The sequence below is a fragment of the Typopeltis vanoorti genome, chromosome 12 (genome assembly GCF_054136105.1).
Source record: "Typopeltis vanoorti isolate ZY-2024b chromosome 12, IOZ_Tvanoo_1.0, whole genome shotgun sequence".
Lineage (NCBI taxonomy): Eukaryota > Metazoa > Arthropoda > Arachnida > Uropygi > Thelyphonidae > Typopeltis > Typopeltis vanoorti.
This window is the reverse complement of record NC_143560.1, coordinates 357,669-378,704: the sequence shown is the minus strand read 5'-3', so window position 1 is coordinate 378,704 and position 21,036 is coordinate 357,669. Positions and strand designations below refer to the sequence as shown.

Sequence of the window (21,036 nt, the reverse complement as noted above, 5' to 3'; positions counted from 1 at the left end):
TGTTGCTTTTTCACTTATACCTTCCAGCGAGTAATTGCTACCAGTTCGTAATACTATATATTTTAAAAATTTACCATTTCATGGTTATGTGCAATCCATGATGGAACACTATATTTCACAATATATGTTAAAGGATTGCTGGATTTGTACGAATGCACTATTTGGACTGGGCTGGATTCCTGTGTAATATTTATTATGATGAGAATCAGTGACCTTGCGTTTCGTCACGAGCTAAAAGTTAAAACTTTTAAATCCGTGTAGTTTTGTGCCAATAATTCAACTGAGTTGTACAGAGTATAAATGACGAGGAATAGGCTTACTGTCTTGCTAGTCGTTGTTTAGCGTCTACTCATTCATATGCTAATACAGGATTTCCCAAATTGTGTTCCGCGGAAAGTGAATAAGTGTTCCGTGATGTCAGCGACCAAGCCATGTATTTTTAAACATGGAAATAATTCGGGAAAGGGAATACCGCTGCTTATGACCGGTCATAAAAATCGCCTGCAAGCTGATTACAACAATTGGCGGCGTATCCTCTGTTCTCAAAACTGAACGAAATAACATCTGTGTTGCAAATGTTAGTGACCAATCAGCAAGGAAGTATAAAGAATATTTTTCTTACTGAAATGGAATATCAAGGTAGTCTGTATCCGGTTCTCAAATTCAGTAATACTGAATACTTTCTTCGCAAGTTCGTATTGCAGGGTGAAAGTTCTTGTTTCGAAACCGTAGTGCATTGATTTTAAAAAAAATAATAGGCCTACAGATTTTAATATGAATACGAGACGAGGGACTTTGTTTATTGTTGTTAAGAAATCTCTTATTGAAGGTGATTCATCCACCACCAGCCTACAAAGCGATCTCCAGGATATACAAATGAAGGGGAAAACTACACAGGTGAAAACGTCTGCATTCACTCGTAAGTACTTATAATAATATTATACATTTTTGGTGATCAGAATGGGATATGTCAATGAAAATCAGCACAAATTAATGAAATGATGTTGGCCTGAGGAAACTATAATATACTACAAGATTTCATTAGTCCAGTGCTTGATAACTGATTTAAATGTAATTTTATATTTGTCAACATGTGATACCGTATATATAAGTGTGTACTAATACTCTTTATGATTATGCCATCATTAATTATTAATATTGTAATATATTAATAATTAATTATTAATTAATTAATAATCAATTATTAGTTAATTATTAATACATTAATAAAATAGCCAAGGTGTTCCGTGAAAATTTCAGGATTTGTGAAGTGTTCCGTAGTAGGAAAAATCTGGGAAACGCTGTGCTAGTGCATGCTCGGATAAACGATTTAATGCTTCTGAAATTAAGCTGTTTTTGAAATCATATAAAATATGATTAGCCATATAATAATCAACAACTGTTTACAGGACAAGGAGTAGAAATGAAATGAAATGTCTCATATTAGTTATTTATTCACTTTGACTATTTGACTACATTGGAGCCGTATGGTCACTCTCGTACCTCATAGGGTTTTTGCGAGTGAAGCCTTCTGTTTGTAAGGTAGCAAATTCCCTTTCCTCACGGACCTAGTATGGCAATTACAAACATTCATGCCCATGGCGAATGTGCACGAACAATATTAATGATGTTCAAAACGCAACCCTCAGCCTATTTGCTGGAGAGGGGGTAAATACTCCAACCACTCGACCAACTAGGCCGAAGTCTCATATATTACCTATTGATAACTCATTTACATCTCTTGACAAAAGGATGAATTAGCTTTGAACTCAGTGAACATGCAGTGAAGCCATGCCACATTACGAGCTTCACTGAACACAAGCAGAAAGAAATGGAATATTTTATGTATTTAGAAATATAAATAATCATAAATTATTTAATGATATTCCAAATATTTTGAATGCACGATAAGATCTACATAGATAGAAATACAGCGCCACTCTAGTGAAGTTGGAAAACGACGAGATATGCATGTTTGGATTGGAAAAGAAGTGGGTTCGATTATTGTCATTACCAGAGGAATCTGTATATGATCTTTATTCAACTGTAGGTGAAGGAGTTAATTTCGTACGGAGAGTAGTTTTTTTCCATTCCTTCCAGAAACTGGAGATTTTCGTTCAAATAGAAAACTGCACAAAGAACACAACACACCTGTTAGCAATAACAACATACAGTGGGTAATAGACGGTGTGTTGCAAACGATGGAAGTGTAGTGTAGGGCGGAGTCCCGCGAGTCCTCCGACTACGTGAATTCATGTAATGATATCCACTTCGAGACGAGGCGGTTAAGTCACAATTAATTTTTTTTCGACGGCAATAGGGTGTGGAATACTGGAAAAAAATATAATAAACAGTATACAAAATATTTGCTTAGGTGTGTAAGTGTATATCATCCATGTTTTCTGTTTGTCTCCAAGTCAAACATTACTAACTATTGGAAAAGATACTGTGACATCGCCTTAAGTTAGATTACTTGAAAGTGGCAAAGCTGACTATAAGCGTTTGATTCAGTCTCATCGAAGTGAATCAAGCTAAGAAAATTACTACAAGAAGTTATTCTACATCTGCCATGCACATAAAATAATTGTGTACTTTCACTTCATATTAAATTCGGTAAGTCACAAATCCTCTTCATCGAACTGACTCTATAACTCTAGAATGTGCTTTTATTACTTATATAACGCATTAGTAATAAGCGAAGAGTAAGATGTATTATACATTATCCATAATAATAATAATAATAATAATGCATGTTATTCTTGCATAGTACTGAGGCATTCTGTTAGGCCAAATATTCAAGCACTATTAAAAGACTACAAACAAACAAATCTTACCTGCTTTTGAAACTTAATGGTATCCGAAGTTTAGAGATAATTTCATCTACGGTAAGATTTTTTCTCTCTGTTCCTTCACTTTTAACACCATCTACAAATCCCTAAAAGAAGAATTTAGCAATATAATTGGAAAATCACATCTAAAATTTTATAATAGTCTTATAAAATTTATAAAAAGGATCATAACAGTCTCCATTATAAACTAGAAATCTGATGCTTCAGCTAGAGACTGAATGATTGTTCTTAAAAACCATAATTCATGGAATTATGAATATAATTCCATGAATTATGAATTAGATCTGATCTAATTCCATGAATTAGATCAGATTTCGAGATGAATATAACAAAAATATTTATATTTCTCAACAGGAAGCCTTTCCAGGAGTTGACGGAGAGGTTTATTAAACTCAATAGTTAGTCCAGAACAGGTTCAGTCCAAATATTATGATCATCGTCTCGTATTTCGTAACAATTGTTCTTCTTCTTCTTCCCGCTTGCCGAAATGCTCCTACATGGTACAACATGAATTCTATAAGAAGTTTTAACGTTGCAGAAAGTACGCTGTACCACAATATGGTACAGCATAGTTCTTGCAACGAGAAGAATTGCTTCCCGTGAAGTGATTCTTCGGAATGGAGGATTCAAACGTAAGTTCTCCATCGCCCAAATTGGCGAAAAATATGAAGAAATTTAACATTAGAACTTACTTCACTACCCTTCCAAAACATCGTTCTTTCCTAAGCCAACCCAAGCCAAACCATCACCCACTTCAGTTCCCAGGAGTATATAAAATCATCTGTAGTTGCGGAAAGCCGTATTATGGGCAAACCGATAAGCCTGTCTCACTACGACTCTAAGAGCATCAACGTGATACCTCTTACAACAGAACCAGTGCAAGCGCCCTCTCCAGTTATGTCCTTTTCTCTGTCAACTTTAATTTAGAAGAGTGTCAACACCAGATAGACTGGAATCTTACTACAAATATCCATAAATGCCCTGATGAACTAGAAAGACGAGCATCTTAGAATCGAAAGAAATAGTTCTGGAACCTTCACACATGAACAGTAATTTAAATTACAGCTTACCTGATTCACACAACTCAGTATTTCAGTATTGGCGTTCTCGAGATAGTTCCCACTCACTAACGCCACGCGGACGCCAGTTCAAACTTGACTATTGTTGTTCCTAACTTGTTTATATGAGAAATTCATTTTTTATCTTGCTATTTTTCCAGTGTAAATGGCGTCCCAGTGAGGCAGGTGGAGAAGTTTAAATACCTTGGGTCCATATTCACGAATGATGGAAAATGGGACGTAGAGCTAGATACTTGAATTGGCTTAGCAAGCTCAATATTGCGGGAGCTTGGTCGTTCGGTAGTATTGAAGCGGGAGTTAAGCCAGAAGGCAAAGCTGGCTGTCTTTAATACAGTCTCTGTCCCCAACCTCACCTATGGTCATGAGAGTTGGGTAATGAGCGAAATAATGCGGACACGAATCCAAGCGGCTGAAATGAGGTTCCTTCGAGGGGTTACGGGACTGACAAGACTCGACAGAATCAGAAGCTCTGCAATTCGGGAAACCCTCAAATACTCAACCGCTGCTTCTCCGTGTTGAGAGATCACAGTTACGTTGGTAAGGGCACCTGGTCAGAATGACACAAGAGAGCCTTCCTCAGCAGGCCCTCTTTGCCAAGCCAGAGGGTGGGAGGCCACGTGGAAGGCCAAGGACTTGCTGGATAGATTATATCTAAAATCTTGGGTGGACACGTTTGGGAATTCCACCAGAATACCTGAGCTTGGTAGCAGAGGATCGTGACCATTGGAAGTTCCTCTTGCAGCTGTTGCTCCGACAACCCAATTAGGAAAGGTGGGCCTTGAAGATGTATGTATTTTTCCAGTTTTTTTGTGACAATATGTACACCCGAAGAAGTCGGCATTCTGACGAAACTAGTTATGTTCTAATTAAAGTTTTTGTCTTATCTCGGTGTTCTTAGTCAGTAAAATTCTAATATAAATTTCTACAATCCGAGTAAATACCCTTAATAATAATAATAATAATAATAAATATATATATATATATATATATATATATATATATATATATATATATATATATATATATATATATATATATATATATATATAGTAAGCATTGTAGTTGTCTTTCATCTATTAGTGTAAAGAGCTATACGGTCTCCGTTTCTACAGAAAAATACCAGCACATCACATAAACATCAAAATAGCAAATAATAACACAGTTTAAATTGGTATAAAGAAGACTGAGACTAGTGTTTTTATGTGACCCACGGACGAAAGGCTACAATGCCTATGGGCAGTGTGTATTGGCAAGAAGAATAAAAGAAGGGAGAGGTCTTTCACTTTTGTCACAGGTTGTTCTGTGGCAAAAGGGGACTTGTATGAGGTTGTGGACCGAGTTACCAAGAGGAGACCGGAAACCACCGTATACCCGGAAGGGAGCTTGTCTGGAAGAAGTCAAGTGTGTTGGCAATTGGAGAGGGTTGTCAGGTTAACTGGTAGGAAGATTAATGATGCCCTACACCGTATGAGGTGATGAATTACGCCATATTCTGATTTTTTTTTCCCAATAGGATGGCAGATTGCGGATGTGACATCATCATAACTGTGACGTTTCCTGATCAATTTGCGTGTGTGCACGTTTGTGTGTGAGAGATCTCGAGCTCTCTCTCTCCTGGAAGTGGACTCTAAACCATGGTTGCAATGCATGGAAGGATGATACGCGACAGGCATTCAACCACTTTCAGATAATGCACTGCCTCCTACATTGTGGCAATTTTATAAAAGTGATGGAAACTCGTGTCTCTTTCAATAAGCAAACGCGATGTTATATTACAGCCGCTATTCAGGCGTACATTGAAGAACATGATGTGGAGAGGCATCCCAATATCATGATCCAGCAGAAACAGGAAGGAGGCGGCAGCGTTTTAGTATGGAGAATGTTTTGCATAGGTATTCTGTAGCATTCATACCAATAGTATGAATGTGTAATCGAATGTGTGCAATAGGGTTCGAGTAATCTTCTTGTCGAGGTTGGAGACGTGGGTATAGACAGTGAGAAATGCTTCTAGGTGAGTAGCCTTTGTTTAAGGAAATAGTTTTGAGGTGATTAAGTTCGACTTGAAGATCTTCTGAATTAGAGATCTCGCCGAATGGGGCAGAGCCGAGATAATTCCGAGTTTCTGCGGAGGGAAGTGATGAGAGGAGGCATGGAAGTATCTGTCCGTGTGAGTTGTTTTTCGAAAAATATAAAATTTGAGACAATTAGGCATCCTAGTAATATTTACATCTAAAAAGGATTGTCTCTAATTTTCTATTTTTTGAAAAACAACTCACACGGGCAGATACTTCCATGCCTCCTCTCATCACTTCCCTCCGTAGAAACTCAAGAAGTCGGCATTCCGACTTCTTCAGATGTACATATTAAACTTTTTGTCTTATCTCGGTGTTCCTAGTCAGTAAAATTCTAATATATATATCTACTCTCTCTATATATAAAATTATAAGCCTTTTTATGTAGCGTTTTTTGAAATGATTTGAAACTCAGGGTAGCCCCTGAGTTTCAAAAGTCATCAGAATTCAATCAGAACCGGTTTACCAATTCGGAACTAGGGGGGTTGGGCGCCGTAGGCTCCAGGCGGGGGGTATCCCCTTTTGAAGATTCGACACTCATGGGCTACCCTAGGCGTCAGAGGGACGGATCCCCCCCTTTCGAGTCTTCAAAATTCGAGTCATCAGAATTCAACGAGAACCGGCCTACCAGTCCGGAACACCGGGTGGTGGTGGAGCTTCGTAGCCGTCAGGGGGGAGCCCCCTAGAATATATATATATATAACTGGTTTGAAAACTTGCTATGGAAACCACAAGGGAATCACATTATCTAACTCTAATCCGCCCACAGAACAGAACCAAAAATATCTCTGCGTATATATTCTGTTATGAACTTAAAGTCCAGTGGATGTCCTGAACTCCTGAACATTTGAAAGCGATCAGGAATCTTTCGATTCCTGATCGCTTTCAAATGGCACGGCAAGATTTTAATACCACATTTCTGACTACGTTTAGTTTCTTGGTGGTAGCTTCCTGAGTACTTCCTGTACTATATCTCATCTCATCTTCCTTTTACCCTCTTTTACCTTGCGGTGTGGAGGGTTTATTAATCATCGGACCTCAAACCGTTCACAGAATAAGGTGGTCAGCCCTACGCCCCGGTGTATTCTATGACCGTAATGTAGTTCTCAAGGCCAGTTTGCCTGCTTTGCGGGATGGAAAACCCCAGGATAAACTGGGGAAAAAAACCTACTGTCCACGCCCAAGATCGGCTAACTTGGCTGTGCTGAGAAAGATCCTTCAGCTCCTCACGTTACCGACGGGAATCGAACCTAGGACACTCCTTCTCGAGGCATACGGTTGCGAAGCGCACAGCCACTAGGCTAATCGCGCAGACTCCTGTACTATAATTAGTGGAAATGAAGAAGACTCTGGATCCGTGGAAAAATCTGAGAGGGGCTCTTAGTTCATAGGACACAGTACGACAGGAGTTGAGATCAGGGGATTTTATTCCACTATACAACACTTAACTCACACCACACTGTAACTCTGCGCACAAATCCTGCTATGTAATTTCCATGGTGATCAAGAAACTCTGAGGAGGGGGGGGATCCGGATACGAGTAACTACGGCAATACCAAGCATCATGAATGTTATTTGTTTATGAGGCGAAATCGAGGGACTGTAAATTGTAAAGTTTGACGGATAAGTCGAGAAGCTGATGTAAAAGTGACTTATATGTTAGTGAAGGAAATTGCCAGATTAATATGGAAGAGAATATTGACACAGTAAGAAATAGAGGAGGGAGAAGAAATTCCTGACATCTGCATGTGTAGTGGATAAGAAAAAAATGAAAATTGGAGTTGCTAAATATAAAGTATGGACGAGAAGAATGCATTGTCAAAGGGTTTTGCTAACGTGCAGAGAATGAATGATCTTAAAGTAAGTTAAAAAGAACGAATACGTTACTGAGCGATTTGACCACTGGCTATTAAGCTGCTTACTTAAACGTCATAGATTTGATTTAATGCGGAATTTATTGACATTAACATTTTCACAAGAGGATATACTTATAACTTGTTTCTGTTTTATTATTTATACATATATCGGTTTAGTCATTTTTTTCCATACCCTCGTTTTCGTATCTACTACAAAACATTTAAATCTTTTTTTTTGTTCTTTTAACTCATATTTCCTCCTTCACTTTAATTCATTATCCATTTGAGCATTGAAATGATATTTTTTAAAAATCTTCCGACTGAATGTAGAGAACAATAATATTTTCAAGCTTCTATTTTCTAGTTTATAAACTAGCCTATACAGAGATGTATTAAAATTTTTTTTAATCAAATCAAATTTCTGACTTACTGCGAAAAAACATTTTTCTTCAATTTTCGGGCATCACTAAACGCTGGCCGTATGAGAATACCAAGTACGTACTATTCCAATTCATAAATGTGACCCTGCTGTATTGTTGAAAGATCACACTGCAGGCAGCTGTGATGATACCTTTCAGATATGGACATAAAATTATTACTACTGGAATTTAAGAACTAGTCAAGCATCAGTTCATTTAACACCACTTCATCCAAAATTCCGGATCCGTTTGCTCATTTGTATTCAAAAATTATACATCAGTGACAGTTTTCCGCTGTATCCCATTCAATGACTTTACATATATGAAAATATTACATAAATTATAATCAAGTTTTATTTTCCAATCAAACGAGAGGACGTTTCCATTAGATTGACTCAATATTTGTGTACTTAATGATAGCCTCGTGTTTGGTCGGAAAACTTTGATTTGTGTGGATGATTGAAAACCAATTACTTACTTGCAGCATCTTTATCAGTGGTTCAGGATTCTTTTCCCAAGTCTTAGAGTGTATATCCAACTGCAATTAATTACATAGTAAGTAAACATTATTTATTTCGTGTCTATTGAAAAGAATGCAAAATTCAGAAGCTAAATTACACAAGTCATAAAATTTCAATCAAAAATAATCAAGTTTTTAATACATGGTATTATATAAAAGGACAGTAGTAATATGGAATGAGTGCAGAATTGACAGAATATTGTGCAGAATGAGTGCACAAGCAATGTAATCCATTAGGCAAGGCTCAAGTTCTGGAAATAACATAAATGATTACATTTAGATATCAGTCCAGAACTTGAGCCTTGCCCAATGGATTACATTGCTTGTGCACTCATTCTAATCTCTGGTTGTGCGAGATTGATCCAGTTGTGGATACTCCAAAAATGTTTGACTGTTTCTATTTCATCACACTTTCAGACGTATGAATCTTTCATATTATCCCACTTTTATGCTTGTATTTTCAATCTGAGTGCGTAGCCTATTCAGGTTCTTTCAAGTGGTCCAGTTTAGATGTTTTCCAGACGGTAGCTCTTCTGACAGTTGGAACTCATCTCAGGTGACATCGAGTGATTTTTGGCAGAGTTCTAGCTTGGGGATTGCCGCTACTTTATAAAGTGTTCTTCAGACGACAGATGGCGTGAGGTGAAACCCTGCTTTTCTGGATTGTTGGGAACTGTTGGGAACAGTTCTAATAGCTGACAGGACTAAAACTGAGGGATGATAGTGGGCTTTTAGCGATCACTTACCTTTGTTGGTTTTAAGCAGTCTGTGGGTTGTTTGCAACTGTGGTTTAATACTGCATCACGTTTGGAGATATGGCATAAATTTATCCATTCTGGGAATACATAAGTTTTTCTATGATGTTTTCGTGCAAAATTTACGATTTATTGTACCTCAATAAACTACGTTTTGATTGCACTTTACTGAGGAATAAAAATGTACTTTTTGTACCTCAATAAAGGTAAAGTTTAGTGGATAGCAAGAGAAGGAGAAGTAATCAAAGAACAAAACGGGGGAATGATTTATGTTCACATGAGATGATGGACGTTAGCTAAGGGCAGAAACATGCTATTTATAAGAAAGGCCTGTATCCAGCATTTGCTGGATAGAGGCTGAAGGAACTGCACACCAAACTGCATTTAATCAAACAGTTATTTAAAGTTCAAAATGCAGTTTAAATTCTAGTTATAATTTAAGCACTGTTGGAAGTTATGTCATGGATTAGCTGATTAGCTTTGTAGTTCTCGTTCCGGATGTGGAAGATGTACAAAAATCATTAATTTAAGCTATTAGATTTCAACTATTTACCTCCTTGAAACATCTGTGGCCATGTCTCTGGAGAAACTCTCTAAATTGTTTGCCTGCTTTGGACCGAGATGTTTTCAACCATTCTAGAGCTTCCTATAGAAGAAAAAAAACACACTGTAATTGACAAATCTAATATTTATCTTATTCTAGAAGTTTATTAAACTATTAATGGAAATCATTCACTGTACTACTAAGGGATAAGACGATTTTTACAGCAGAAAAAAAGGAAATACATTTTTATCATTAAGTAATTTTTATTATTGTCATTTAAAGAAAAACCTAATCGTTTGTGTTGCTTATTCGGCTGCTTTATACAGGTTTCTATACATTTTTCAGTGGTATTCGTTTTAGGGATTGCTTAAAGATGATTCATTTTATTTAAGAAAGACATGAAAGTAAGAGTAATTGGATAATAAATATATCAGAACAAAAAACGCGTTGAACTTTTATGTAAATTAAATTAAATTAAATTCAAATTTAAATTACATTCAAAAGAAATTTAGAATTAAACTAAATTAAAATCAAAAAAATAAAATTAAATATTCATGAAAAATGTTAATTTATGCCACAAACTGAATGTTAGTGAATTCGCAAAATGAAGTCTTTTTTACTCTCCAAAAGCAGAATGAAATTAAAATGAATTTCAGAATGTGTAGAAACTTGCACAAAGCAGCCGAAAAAAAGTATTCTGAAAAATTCACTGACACTCGGATTGTGACACGAATTAAATCTAATGTTTTTTTTTTCTTTATTCTTTACCAGCTGTACTTTTGAGATGACCGTAAAATCCATCATATCGCTCCAATCGATACATTATTATGCGTCATATCCGTCTACGAAAGGTTAAACAAAAACCTGCAACAGACTTGTATCATCGTAGGAAGCGGGTTTAAATTCTAGCACAGAAAAATGGTATTTTCGTTCTAATTCTACAGGGAAATCAATGGAAAAAATTTACATCTTTTGCAGATTTCTCTGATTTCTGCTATTATTCCCCCTTAATCTTCACGCACGTCATTCAGACATATTTTCTGCAATTATACACGGTAAGTTCTTCTGTGCACATATGATTAAATAAAGCCTGTAAATCTGAGCTCCTCACTCAAAAATTCATCTCTTCCGCTGCTTATAAAGTAGTTTAGCTGATATCGAATACTTTAGTTTCAAAACTGGTCTGACGTATATTTCATTTAATATCACTAGCCGGATAGTTTTTTAATCGGATTATAAATATGATTATAAATAACATGAAAAAACTAAAAAAAAAAAAAAACTAACATGCAACAAAAGGTTTCAGTAAAATACAGGATCTCGACTAACTCTTCTGAAGGTAAGGTGTGCTGGGATTATCTCCTAAATATGTTAAACATTGTAATATATCGAAATAAAACTCCGACTTCACTCTGTCTTGATTTTGGTAATACTTCGATTTCCAACCAACACCAGTTTTCTCTTCTTGGGACACTTTCACATCTAACTTATCCCTGCATAAAGATCTCACACCTCCAAAAACTTGGTATTCTTTTTTGAACAAAACTCTTCTTTTCTAGTCAACTTGTAACGTTTTGTATATCCCAAGTTCGATCGACATGAGAATATTATTCTTTACTTTCGGTTGCCCTGTCTAGAACGTCACTACATTTTTTTTTTTTATTGTATACAAGAGAGCAATCCGCCTAATAAGTGACCATTCTCTCACGGATTCCCTTCAGTTACTTTCTCATAAGCACTGTATTTATGCATCATTTTTTTTTATAATCACTCTCGTTTCTCCATTGAACTATCCACTAATATTCCTCCGATGTCCTCTAATCACGTAAGAATACCATCAGCCACTGATCGACATACGTACATAGCCCAACTTCAAACACATCGAGCCAACGTCTTCTCATGTTCCTTCAGTCGATCTACATCTGTTCTTCGAACCTCCATTCCTCAATACTGTTTACCCAATGATTACAACTCCTAGGTTTTGAAGAAACTTGTCAATAGATTGCTTCTTCATCCTTAATCATTTGCTTACACTTATACAGGGTGTCCCAAAATTCACGCAAGAAGTAATTTTGATAGAAAACACAGGTTTTTAATTAAAAATTGTAATTTCTTATTGATTCATAAAGTATACAGTATAGGGTTATGCATGGAATAGCATATCGTGTAAATGGCCTCCACGGCTTTGCTGGCACATACGCACTCTTTTGTCGAAATTTTCTATGACCGTTTTGCATAAATGTGGCTGAATTTCGTTGATACAGCGCTCAATTTCCTCCTTCAAGGAAATTGATCTTGTTGGCATAAACCTTAGACTTCAAAAAACCCCAAAGAAAAAAGTCCAACGGCGTTAAGTCACATGATCTGGGCGGCCAATTCTGATCACCAAAACGGGAAATTACACGACCAGGAAATGACTCATGCAGTAATTGAATTGTTTCTCGGGCTATATGGCATGTGGCACCGTCTTGTTTAAACCACATGTCGTCCACATCCATATCTTGCAATTTAGGCACAAAAACTGAATTATCATGTCCCGATAGCGAGCACCATTAACTGTTATTGCCTTACCAGCCGCATTTTCGATGAAGGATGGACCGATGATGCCTCCAGCCCAAAATCCGCACCAAACAGTGACACGTTGTGGATGCATTTGTTTCTCAACAATCACCTATGGATTTTCTGAATACCAAATGCGACAATTTTGTCGATTAACGAAAACATCAAAATGAAAATGAGCCCAAAGCTGAAGATGATTTTGTTCGAAAAATAAGCATCCACTTGTTGTTGTTCCATAATCCATTCAACGAACTCTCTTCGCTGTGTGTGTGGTCAGTAGGCTTCAATTCTTGAGTCGGTTGAACTTTGTAAGCATAAAGATGCAAATCTTTCGTGAGAATACGCTGTAGAGAGCTTCTCGACATGCCCAATTCAGGACCACGGTGCCGAATTGATGTTCCTGGACTCTCAGCAACACTCTCACGAACTGCTTCGATGTTTTCTGTTGAACGACTTGCTGAAGGATGGCCAGAGTGTATAAGATCACTAATTGATCCAGTTTCCTTGAATATTTTAATTAATCTTTTCACAGTTGATGAAGTTAAATCACTATTCCGACCATATTTTGTATGAAAATTTTTGCGAACTGTAGCTGCCAAACCTTCATTATTTTTAAAATATTGCAACAATGAAAATGCGTTGTTCTTTCGTGTAACGCTCCATTTTTAATAACCCTGAACTGTTAGCTGTCACGCTGTTTTTTTTCTCGTTGGCAACACTTTACCGCACAAATGGCACTAAATTTAAATCTTGCGTGAATTTTGGGACACCCTGTATAACCCACTGTTGGGTTATATAGGGTGTCCCCAAGTTAATTATTTAAAATCCGCATTTCAACTTTGGTAGCAATTTCAGTGTGATATTTTATATTTTAAACTGTATTTTTAGTAACAAAACCTTAGTTCACGACTCTTCAGACTTAAATCGAAAATTTATTCGATTTAAGACTGCTTTCCAAAAACTAATCAGATGATAAAACGATTAATCTATTACTTGTCAGAATTTCAATATTGCAATATCTAACATTTCGTTCTTCTAAGGCACTTTTGGCTGAATTAATCCACCTAGATCTTGGTCTTCCTCTGGGTTTTCCCTACTATCTTGGTATCAATCATCTGTTTTGCCAACCTTTCCTCTACAATTCTATTTAAGTGACCATACCACATTAGAGGGTGCAAAGTCCCCCCCCCCACCCAGGTACACCCTAGAGTGTTGGGAATCTTAGACACAATCGGACCTGGATCCAATAACGCTAACAGGACTCTAGTGAACCCTTCAGAATTCCAGTCAAGTGTAGCATCCAACTACAGCAAAGATACCATTATTACAGCAACAGAACGGAAACCGCTCCAGTCCTGTGCGACTCACACTCACCTCTCTATGGCAGCGGTAAGGCATTGATTGAGGCCAGGGGTGCTAATAATAAATGAAGGCAGGCCTCCTATTAGATGTTTGAAACTGGCAATCGGTACCCTCAATACTCGAACTTTGGCAAAAGACTACAAAATAGATTTATTAATAAAATAACTAACCAATATCAACTTAGATATTCTCCTAGTGAATGAAACAAAACAGATTAAAAGAAATAACACCAAGATAGCACGATGACTCACAGATTCATTTAGGAGATGTTTGATCATCAGGTGGCGCCAGCGAATAAGTAACGTTAAATTTGTGCTCCCGCATTTTATCGTAACTGCAAGTGTTTTTTTTTTTTGCACAAAATAAGCAGCAAACAGAAAAGTAACAGAAGGTACTAAGCAACTGATTACTACAGTACAACTCCTAAGTGCCCACATTAAATCTGCTATATTTTACAACTAAAAAACAGCCACGTGAAAGCGCTATGACAACCGTTCGAAATAAAGATGGCGGCAACAAAAGCCAACAACGGAAGATTGCCTCGAGTCCTGTCAGCGTAGCGTCGCCGATCACCAACAAACCGAATGACATCACGAAGTGTCGCAGCTGTGAAACCGAAGTCAAAGAAGGGAAAAAAGGTATAATGTGCGATTTCTGCTGCAACTGGATACATATTTCTTGCACAAAAATAAATGAATTGGCGCACAAGCTTTTCAACGATCTAAACCAGCCCTACTTCTGTACGATGTGCCTCCCTTCCGTAAAACAGATACTAAACCTAGGCAAAAGAGTCACAAACCTCGAGCAGCAGATTAATATCGTGATCGATACCCTCTCCTTCCTCCAAAATCGGAAAGTTAGAAACTAAGCTCGAGACGCTCAACGATCAGCGCCTGACCGCAAGTGCGCACTTGCCCGCTAAAGAACTTCGTGAACTAATTGCATCATCAGTACATGAGTCTCTCGAGGCCGAAAATAGGAAACTCAACGCTGTTATCCTGAACTTTCCGACAGAAAACGGTAAATCCCTAAAAGAAGGCAAACTTGCAGGAGAATGCAATTTCGATCCCGGAAATATCGTCAAATACCATCGTATCGGACCCATAAGCAAAAGAAAGGACGGAACATACTATCCACGTCTCGTCAAAGTGACCTGCGACTCACCAATAAACACAACCAAATTTATAACAGCGATAAACAACAAGCTAAAGGACACTTGCCCGCAGTCTCGCATACGTGCTCGACCTGATTTAACCTTTGCCCAGAGAGAACAAAGACGCCAACTCCGAAGACAACTAGAAGAAAACGCCAAAATGGAGACAATACTTGGGTGATAAACTACAAACAAACCAAACTAGTGCAAAAACCAAGTGACGCCACTAGTTGTCACCAAGCACACCAGCATGCAGGTTCTGCATAGGAAACGTGCAGGATCCTTGGGGTCAAATCTCTGCCTCACAGAACCTTGCATATCCACTTCACCAACATTCGTGGCCTCAACGTTAACCTCAACAGCATCCACTACCACCTGCAGTCCACCAAACCCCACCTACTCTTTTTAACCGAAACTCAACCCCCCCCCTCAGCACTATTCATCTCGACCTTCCTAACTATACATTATTCAACTCCTTTAGTCTGTGCATATATCCGCTCTGACATACCCTGCCAGAGAACAACCAGCTTGGAAACGCCCGATTTCGACCTTCTTTGGCTGAAGATATCCCTCCCTCACTCAGCAAATTCATCTGCTGTCTCTATCGCTCTCCTAATACCACCAATCAATCAGAACTCTTTCATTTCCTCTCCTTAAAAAATTGATTTTCTCCAATCCCACTCCCCAAACAACGAAATCATCCTCCAGAGTGACTTCAACTTCCATAACACCAATTGACTTTCCTCTTCCAGTCATACAGATCCTGCAGGCAGAGATGCTGAAACATTTGCAGTCAGACCTCCTCACGCAAATTGTTCAAAAACCGACCAGAATACAGATAACCCAAACCACTCCCCAAATACCCTAGAGCTCTTCCTTACTAATGAACTTTCCAAATATGCAGTGAATATAATAAGCCCCTGGGTAATTTTGATTATTTTAGTGCTCATCTCCTCCCCCATGCAACAATGCTTACACAGTTACTCCCACACAAGAGTAGTTTGGCATTATAATAGTGCCAAATGGGACAGTCTCCGAGACTACTATGCTTCATTCCCATGGTTAGACTACTGTTTCCGGTCTTCTAGTCCAAAAATATGCACCGAACGCAACCAAAGTGATCCTCGCTGGCATGAAAGCATATAGTTCTCACACTACTCAGACCTGCCGTCCCCTAACTAAACCCTGGTTCTCCAAAAAATGTGCCAAGGCTGTACAAATGAAAAATAAGGCATACCACAACTGGCGCAAATCAAGAACCCCAACCTCATTCGATACCTACAATGAAGCCCAAATAAAAATGCAAGAAAACTATCAATACTTCCAAAACGGATTTTGAACGGGCAAAAAGCAGGGAGCTTGCAGCCTGTCCAAACGGCAGCCATGTCTTTTGGTCCCTTGTCAAGGCAATTGGCCGTAACTTTTGCCCTACACTATTCCCACCTCTATCATATCCAGATGCTCATTTGCAACATCACCCATAAAAAAAGCTAACCTCCTGGCATCACACTTTGCCTCCAATGCACACATAACTGACATGGCAAATGCCCTCTAGTCATTCCAACTGCCCAACATACAATGCCCCCTATATCCTTTTGACCTATCTATGAGGACTGGTACGAAAGAAATCTCTTTCTATTTTTATCCCCCTTTCGATCAATGTACACAGTATTATGTTCATCATTCAACGAACTCTAGATGCATAGTTTCTCGGAAAGTGAATAAAGCTAGAATCGCTCACGTGGCAATAACGCAGACCAGTTTGAAATGACAATCGCGTTAGATACGCGAAAAAAATCGACAAGAGTTTGGTCTCATTAAAATCGATAAACATCTGAAATGCATGGTAAGTGATGATCGAAATGTGAGATTTTGAGTCACACATTTCAAGAGTGGCGTGTTGATTACTGGCCTGGTTAGCGATTTAAGGCGAAGTAATTGGCGTACCTGCTCTTCAGCCAACAAGCTGCGGATTCGAATCCTGCCATGTGCATGGATGTTTGTGATTGTCTTGAGATGAGAGATGAAATTTATCGCCCTTTGTGAGACCACCGTCCTGCTTATTGGAGGCATGAAGTGACTTGAAATGGTTCCATGTTCGGTCTCTGGAACAGTTTTTCCGAACTATGTAAAAAATATTAAAATATTTCTGAAACTGATTAGAAATAGAACAAATCCTTTGCCAGCCCCAAGGTAGAAAATGTACAATAGGCTGCTCCCTTCCACAAAAGATTATTTTTAAACTTTTGTGGAAGTGAGCAACAGCGAACAAAAAAAAAAAAAAAAAGCAAAACTTTCGCATCAGAACTGAACTGTGCGATTCGGGTGTCAATGGATTGCTTTATGCAATCAAAAGCATTACACATGACTGACACACACACACATATTTAAATATACAAATTCATTTTTTATATATTAATACTCACATCAGTTTTCATCGCTTTAAATTGGCTTATTTTCATTTCTTGTTTTATTAGATAGGCAATACTCTGAAAAAAAACAAAAACAAAAATGTAGTTCCATCAATAATTATTCTCTTAATGAGTGTCTTTTCAGTGGCAGTTAATATCTCATAGTTTGATTCATAACAAACTAATTGCTGCTATTTATATATAAAATCAAATTACTAGTGTTGGAGTTAATTTTACTCTAGGAAAATGAAAGTCGTTTAATGAATACTTTCTAAAATTAAGATTGTATACAATTCGTGGCAATGGATCTATTAATACATTCACTCTTGCTCTTTGCGGTTTTATTTTATGTGGATGTTTTAAAAATTAAGTATTAGTATAGAGGTAGCGGACAGTGAAAAGGGCCTTTTCATAGAGATAATGTGAAATCTGTGAACAGTTTCAGTCAAAATACAAGCGCAAGTAATCCACACAGTGGTTGATTCTGCAACAAAGTAGGAAGAAAAATAGCAATTGCAAATTACCTGCATCGCTTCAGGAACGTTAGCGCTCTCTACGTTGCTACAATCTGTCAGAACATTGGCGAAGTCACCAAAGACCTCGGAGTCCCACTCTGAAAATAAATCATCCTTCATATTTTAATTTTTTTCAAAAGATTAATATAATTAATGCAATTATAATCAAAATGTAAACATACTTAACAGTAGAATCATAAGTATATACATATTTTTTTTGAGATGTAAGATGTGAAGTCAGTCCGATACCAATTTCAAATATTTCTACACGAAAGTGTGTTGTCTTTAGTCTAACACTGAAATAGGAACTTTCGCCATAGCGGATTTCCAGTCTGTCATTTCCTGCCATCGCATTCATTCATTTCACTGCGGTGTTCATTTTTTTCATTCAGTTTAATATTAGATTCAGTAAGAGTTTAATTGAAAGAAGATATTTTAATATTACATGTAAACAACTCATAGAATGCAGTGAAATCTTTAATTATATACATAACATCACCATGACTCATGTTTTATCATAAAAGGATGCACATAATCCCCTCAGTACGGATCATTTTGAGCTGGGTCTGCGCAGGAATGGTTTGATGAGATGGGTGTTGAAGAACTTGACTAGCTGAACAGAGTCCAGATTTCACCCCCCCCCCCCACACACACACCATCGAATACCTTTGGGATGAACTAGAACACGATTGTGAGGCAGGCTGAATCGTCTAACATCAGGGACGAGCGCCACTAATGCTCGCTTGGAAGAAAGAATGGAATTATAGCAGGAACGTACCAAAAATTAGCAGAAAGCTTTCCCAGAAGATTGAAGACTGTTAGAGCAACATTAATAAGGAGCAACAACTCCATATTAATGCCTTTCATATTAGAGTGAGCGTTGGGATAAGCAGGTCTCTTTGATCAGGTAGTTTATGTGTTTCTTTCTGCCTGATTTGCCTTATAAGGTAAAATTGTAAAATCTTTAGCCACGTTTGAATGCGGTCCGCACATTTCATTGTATTTCTTTCCAAAACGAAAGAAATATTGAAATATTTTAATATTAGCTTAAATAACACAAATCATTCATTGGAACATTAGTTCAAGTCACCTACCTCCTTTGCAGTTGGCTAATGTTGTCATCACCGCCACGTTCCACACCGAGGAGGCGATCGTGCATTCTAAATGACGATACTGAGTCTGCAAGTAAATAATTCTATTAAAAATCATTTTCTGTCATCATCAAAAAATAACCTCGAAACAATAAATAAACTATTGTTTAACTTCTAGTCAGCAAGACATCAAAAGCATATAAAGTGTTTTTAGGAATAGTTTATATGTGAACCACATTAGTTTATTTGGAGAAAATAACTAAACGTTTTAGCAATACAGTGCCACGCTTTGCACTGCAAGTGAATGCGATTAATTATAGACAATTGCTTCTTCAAGAAGTGAACTTAAGGAAGTTCTTTTACGAAATATTTACTAAAATGTAAATAAAATAAAATTATTTTATTTACATTTTAGTGCTTTATGTTTTCAGGCATATACTTAAGTTGTTTATTTTTATTTTTAAGTATATACTTATAAACACTATGTTGACAAAATGTATTTGGACATCTTACGTGGCATGCAAATTTTGGATCCTATCATATATTCAGGGAGTGTAAATCTGGTAATAAAAGGTGAGATGTGCTGTTGTTTAGCACTGTACTCAGTACCGTCGACAGGGTGTAGCATTGAGGCGCTCGTTCAGCCGTAATACAGCAACAAGATATTTTACAAATATACAGCGTTTAGTTTACCAAATAAAAACCGCGCCATTTCCCATTGACAGTTAAATATTATATTTTATTAATAAAAAAATTATATTATAGTCATATATATACTAAAACTAAACATGTTAGCACCCACTTATTAGATACTTAAGGAAACAACCCATAAAGTAGCATACGATGTGAATTTCAAAAACTTTAATAGTCTGTTAAAGTGTTTCTCAAAGTGTGGTACACGTACCCCCGGGGATACGTGAGAGGCCTTCGGGGGGGGGGGGACGTGGCAATATTCGATAATACATCATTAACGCATGGAATCGTTAAGAAGAAAAAATAATTAATTTAAACGTATATATTTCTCAATAAATTATATATATTAAATTATATTCTGCATGAATTCGCCTACTCGAATTGCGAGTTACTATTGCCCCGATGTTCACGTTGGGGCGATAACACGCTCATTGCAGTAAACAACATGCCCTCCACAACAGAAACTGTACTGGAGACACACGAAAAACCATTAGTTTTATCATGTCACTGAATAAGGTACACAGACATTTCCAAACTGTGTAATATATTTTTCAAGAAATAGTGCAATTAGAGCCAACTGGGATAAAAATGGCACTAACTAATGAATCACATTCCCCTCTCACAGAAGCTATGCTGTATAGACTCAAGCAAAACCATATGTTGCACTGGAAACATATGGTTTTGCTTGACACTACCCCGTCGTGAACGTGTTTAAACTAAGAAATATATAGTGACTGTATCTGAGATATTATGGAAATCGGTTGAAGAGAATTAGCATTTCAACTCAATTGTCGATTTGCTTTTTCTTTGGGTTGCGCGATCTTTTGTTAATACAGCACAATCATATGCACTTCTTAATAGCTGCTCTTTCTCTACTGGCCTACCATCGCGCACTGCTTTCACTTCTCATTAGTCATTTGTGAAGGATTGTTTATTATGTATCTCAAGTCAAGCAAAAACTACTCTTAATTTTTGCTTGACATAATGGGAAAGAAATTGACGCTATTTGGGCAAAAATCTTTGACGTTGCACACAAGGAAACCGCTCTCGAGGCCAAAAGAAGTGAAAGTGAATCAGCGATTCTCGGTAAGTCATACCCATTTTTATTTTTTTTTTCTGAAAACTTTAGTTTCCGAAAATCTCCGCATGTATCATGCA

The 21,036-nt window shown here is 37.3% G+C and overlaps 1 protein-coding gene across 3 annotated transcripts in view; it reads right to left on the bottom strand.

Annotated features, from left to right (window-relative positions):
• The window catches only part of LOC150100538 (uncharacterized), a 198,564-nt gene that overhangs the window by 107,262 nt on the left and 70,266 nt on the right, over positions 1-21,036 (bottom strand). For all 3 annotated transcript variants that reach the window (XM_090401331.1, XM_090401333.1, XM_090401332.1), the window contains 6 exons: positions 19,189-19,273; positions 18,104-18,192; positions 17,595-17,657; positions 10,104-10,196; positions 8,754-8,813; positions 2,835-2,935 (listed from right to left, as the gene is read on the bottom strand). In XM_090401331.1, the coding sequence (XP_090257457.1) occupies positions 2,835-2,935; positions 8,754-8,813; positions 10,104-10,196; positions 17,595-17,657; positions 18,104-18,192; positions 19,189-19,273 (491 nt within the window). The remainder of the gene's footprint in view (positions 1-2,834; positions 2,936-8,753; positions 8,814-10,103; positions 10,197-17,594; positions 17,658-18,103; positions 18,193-19,188; positions 19,274-21,036) is intronic.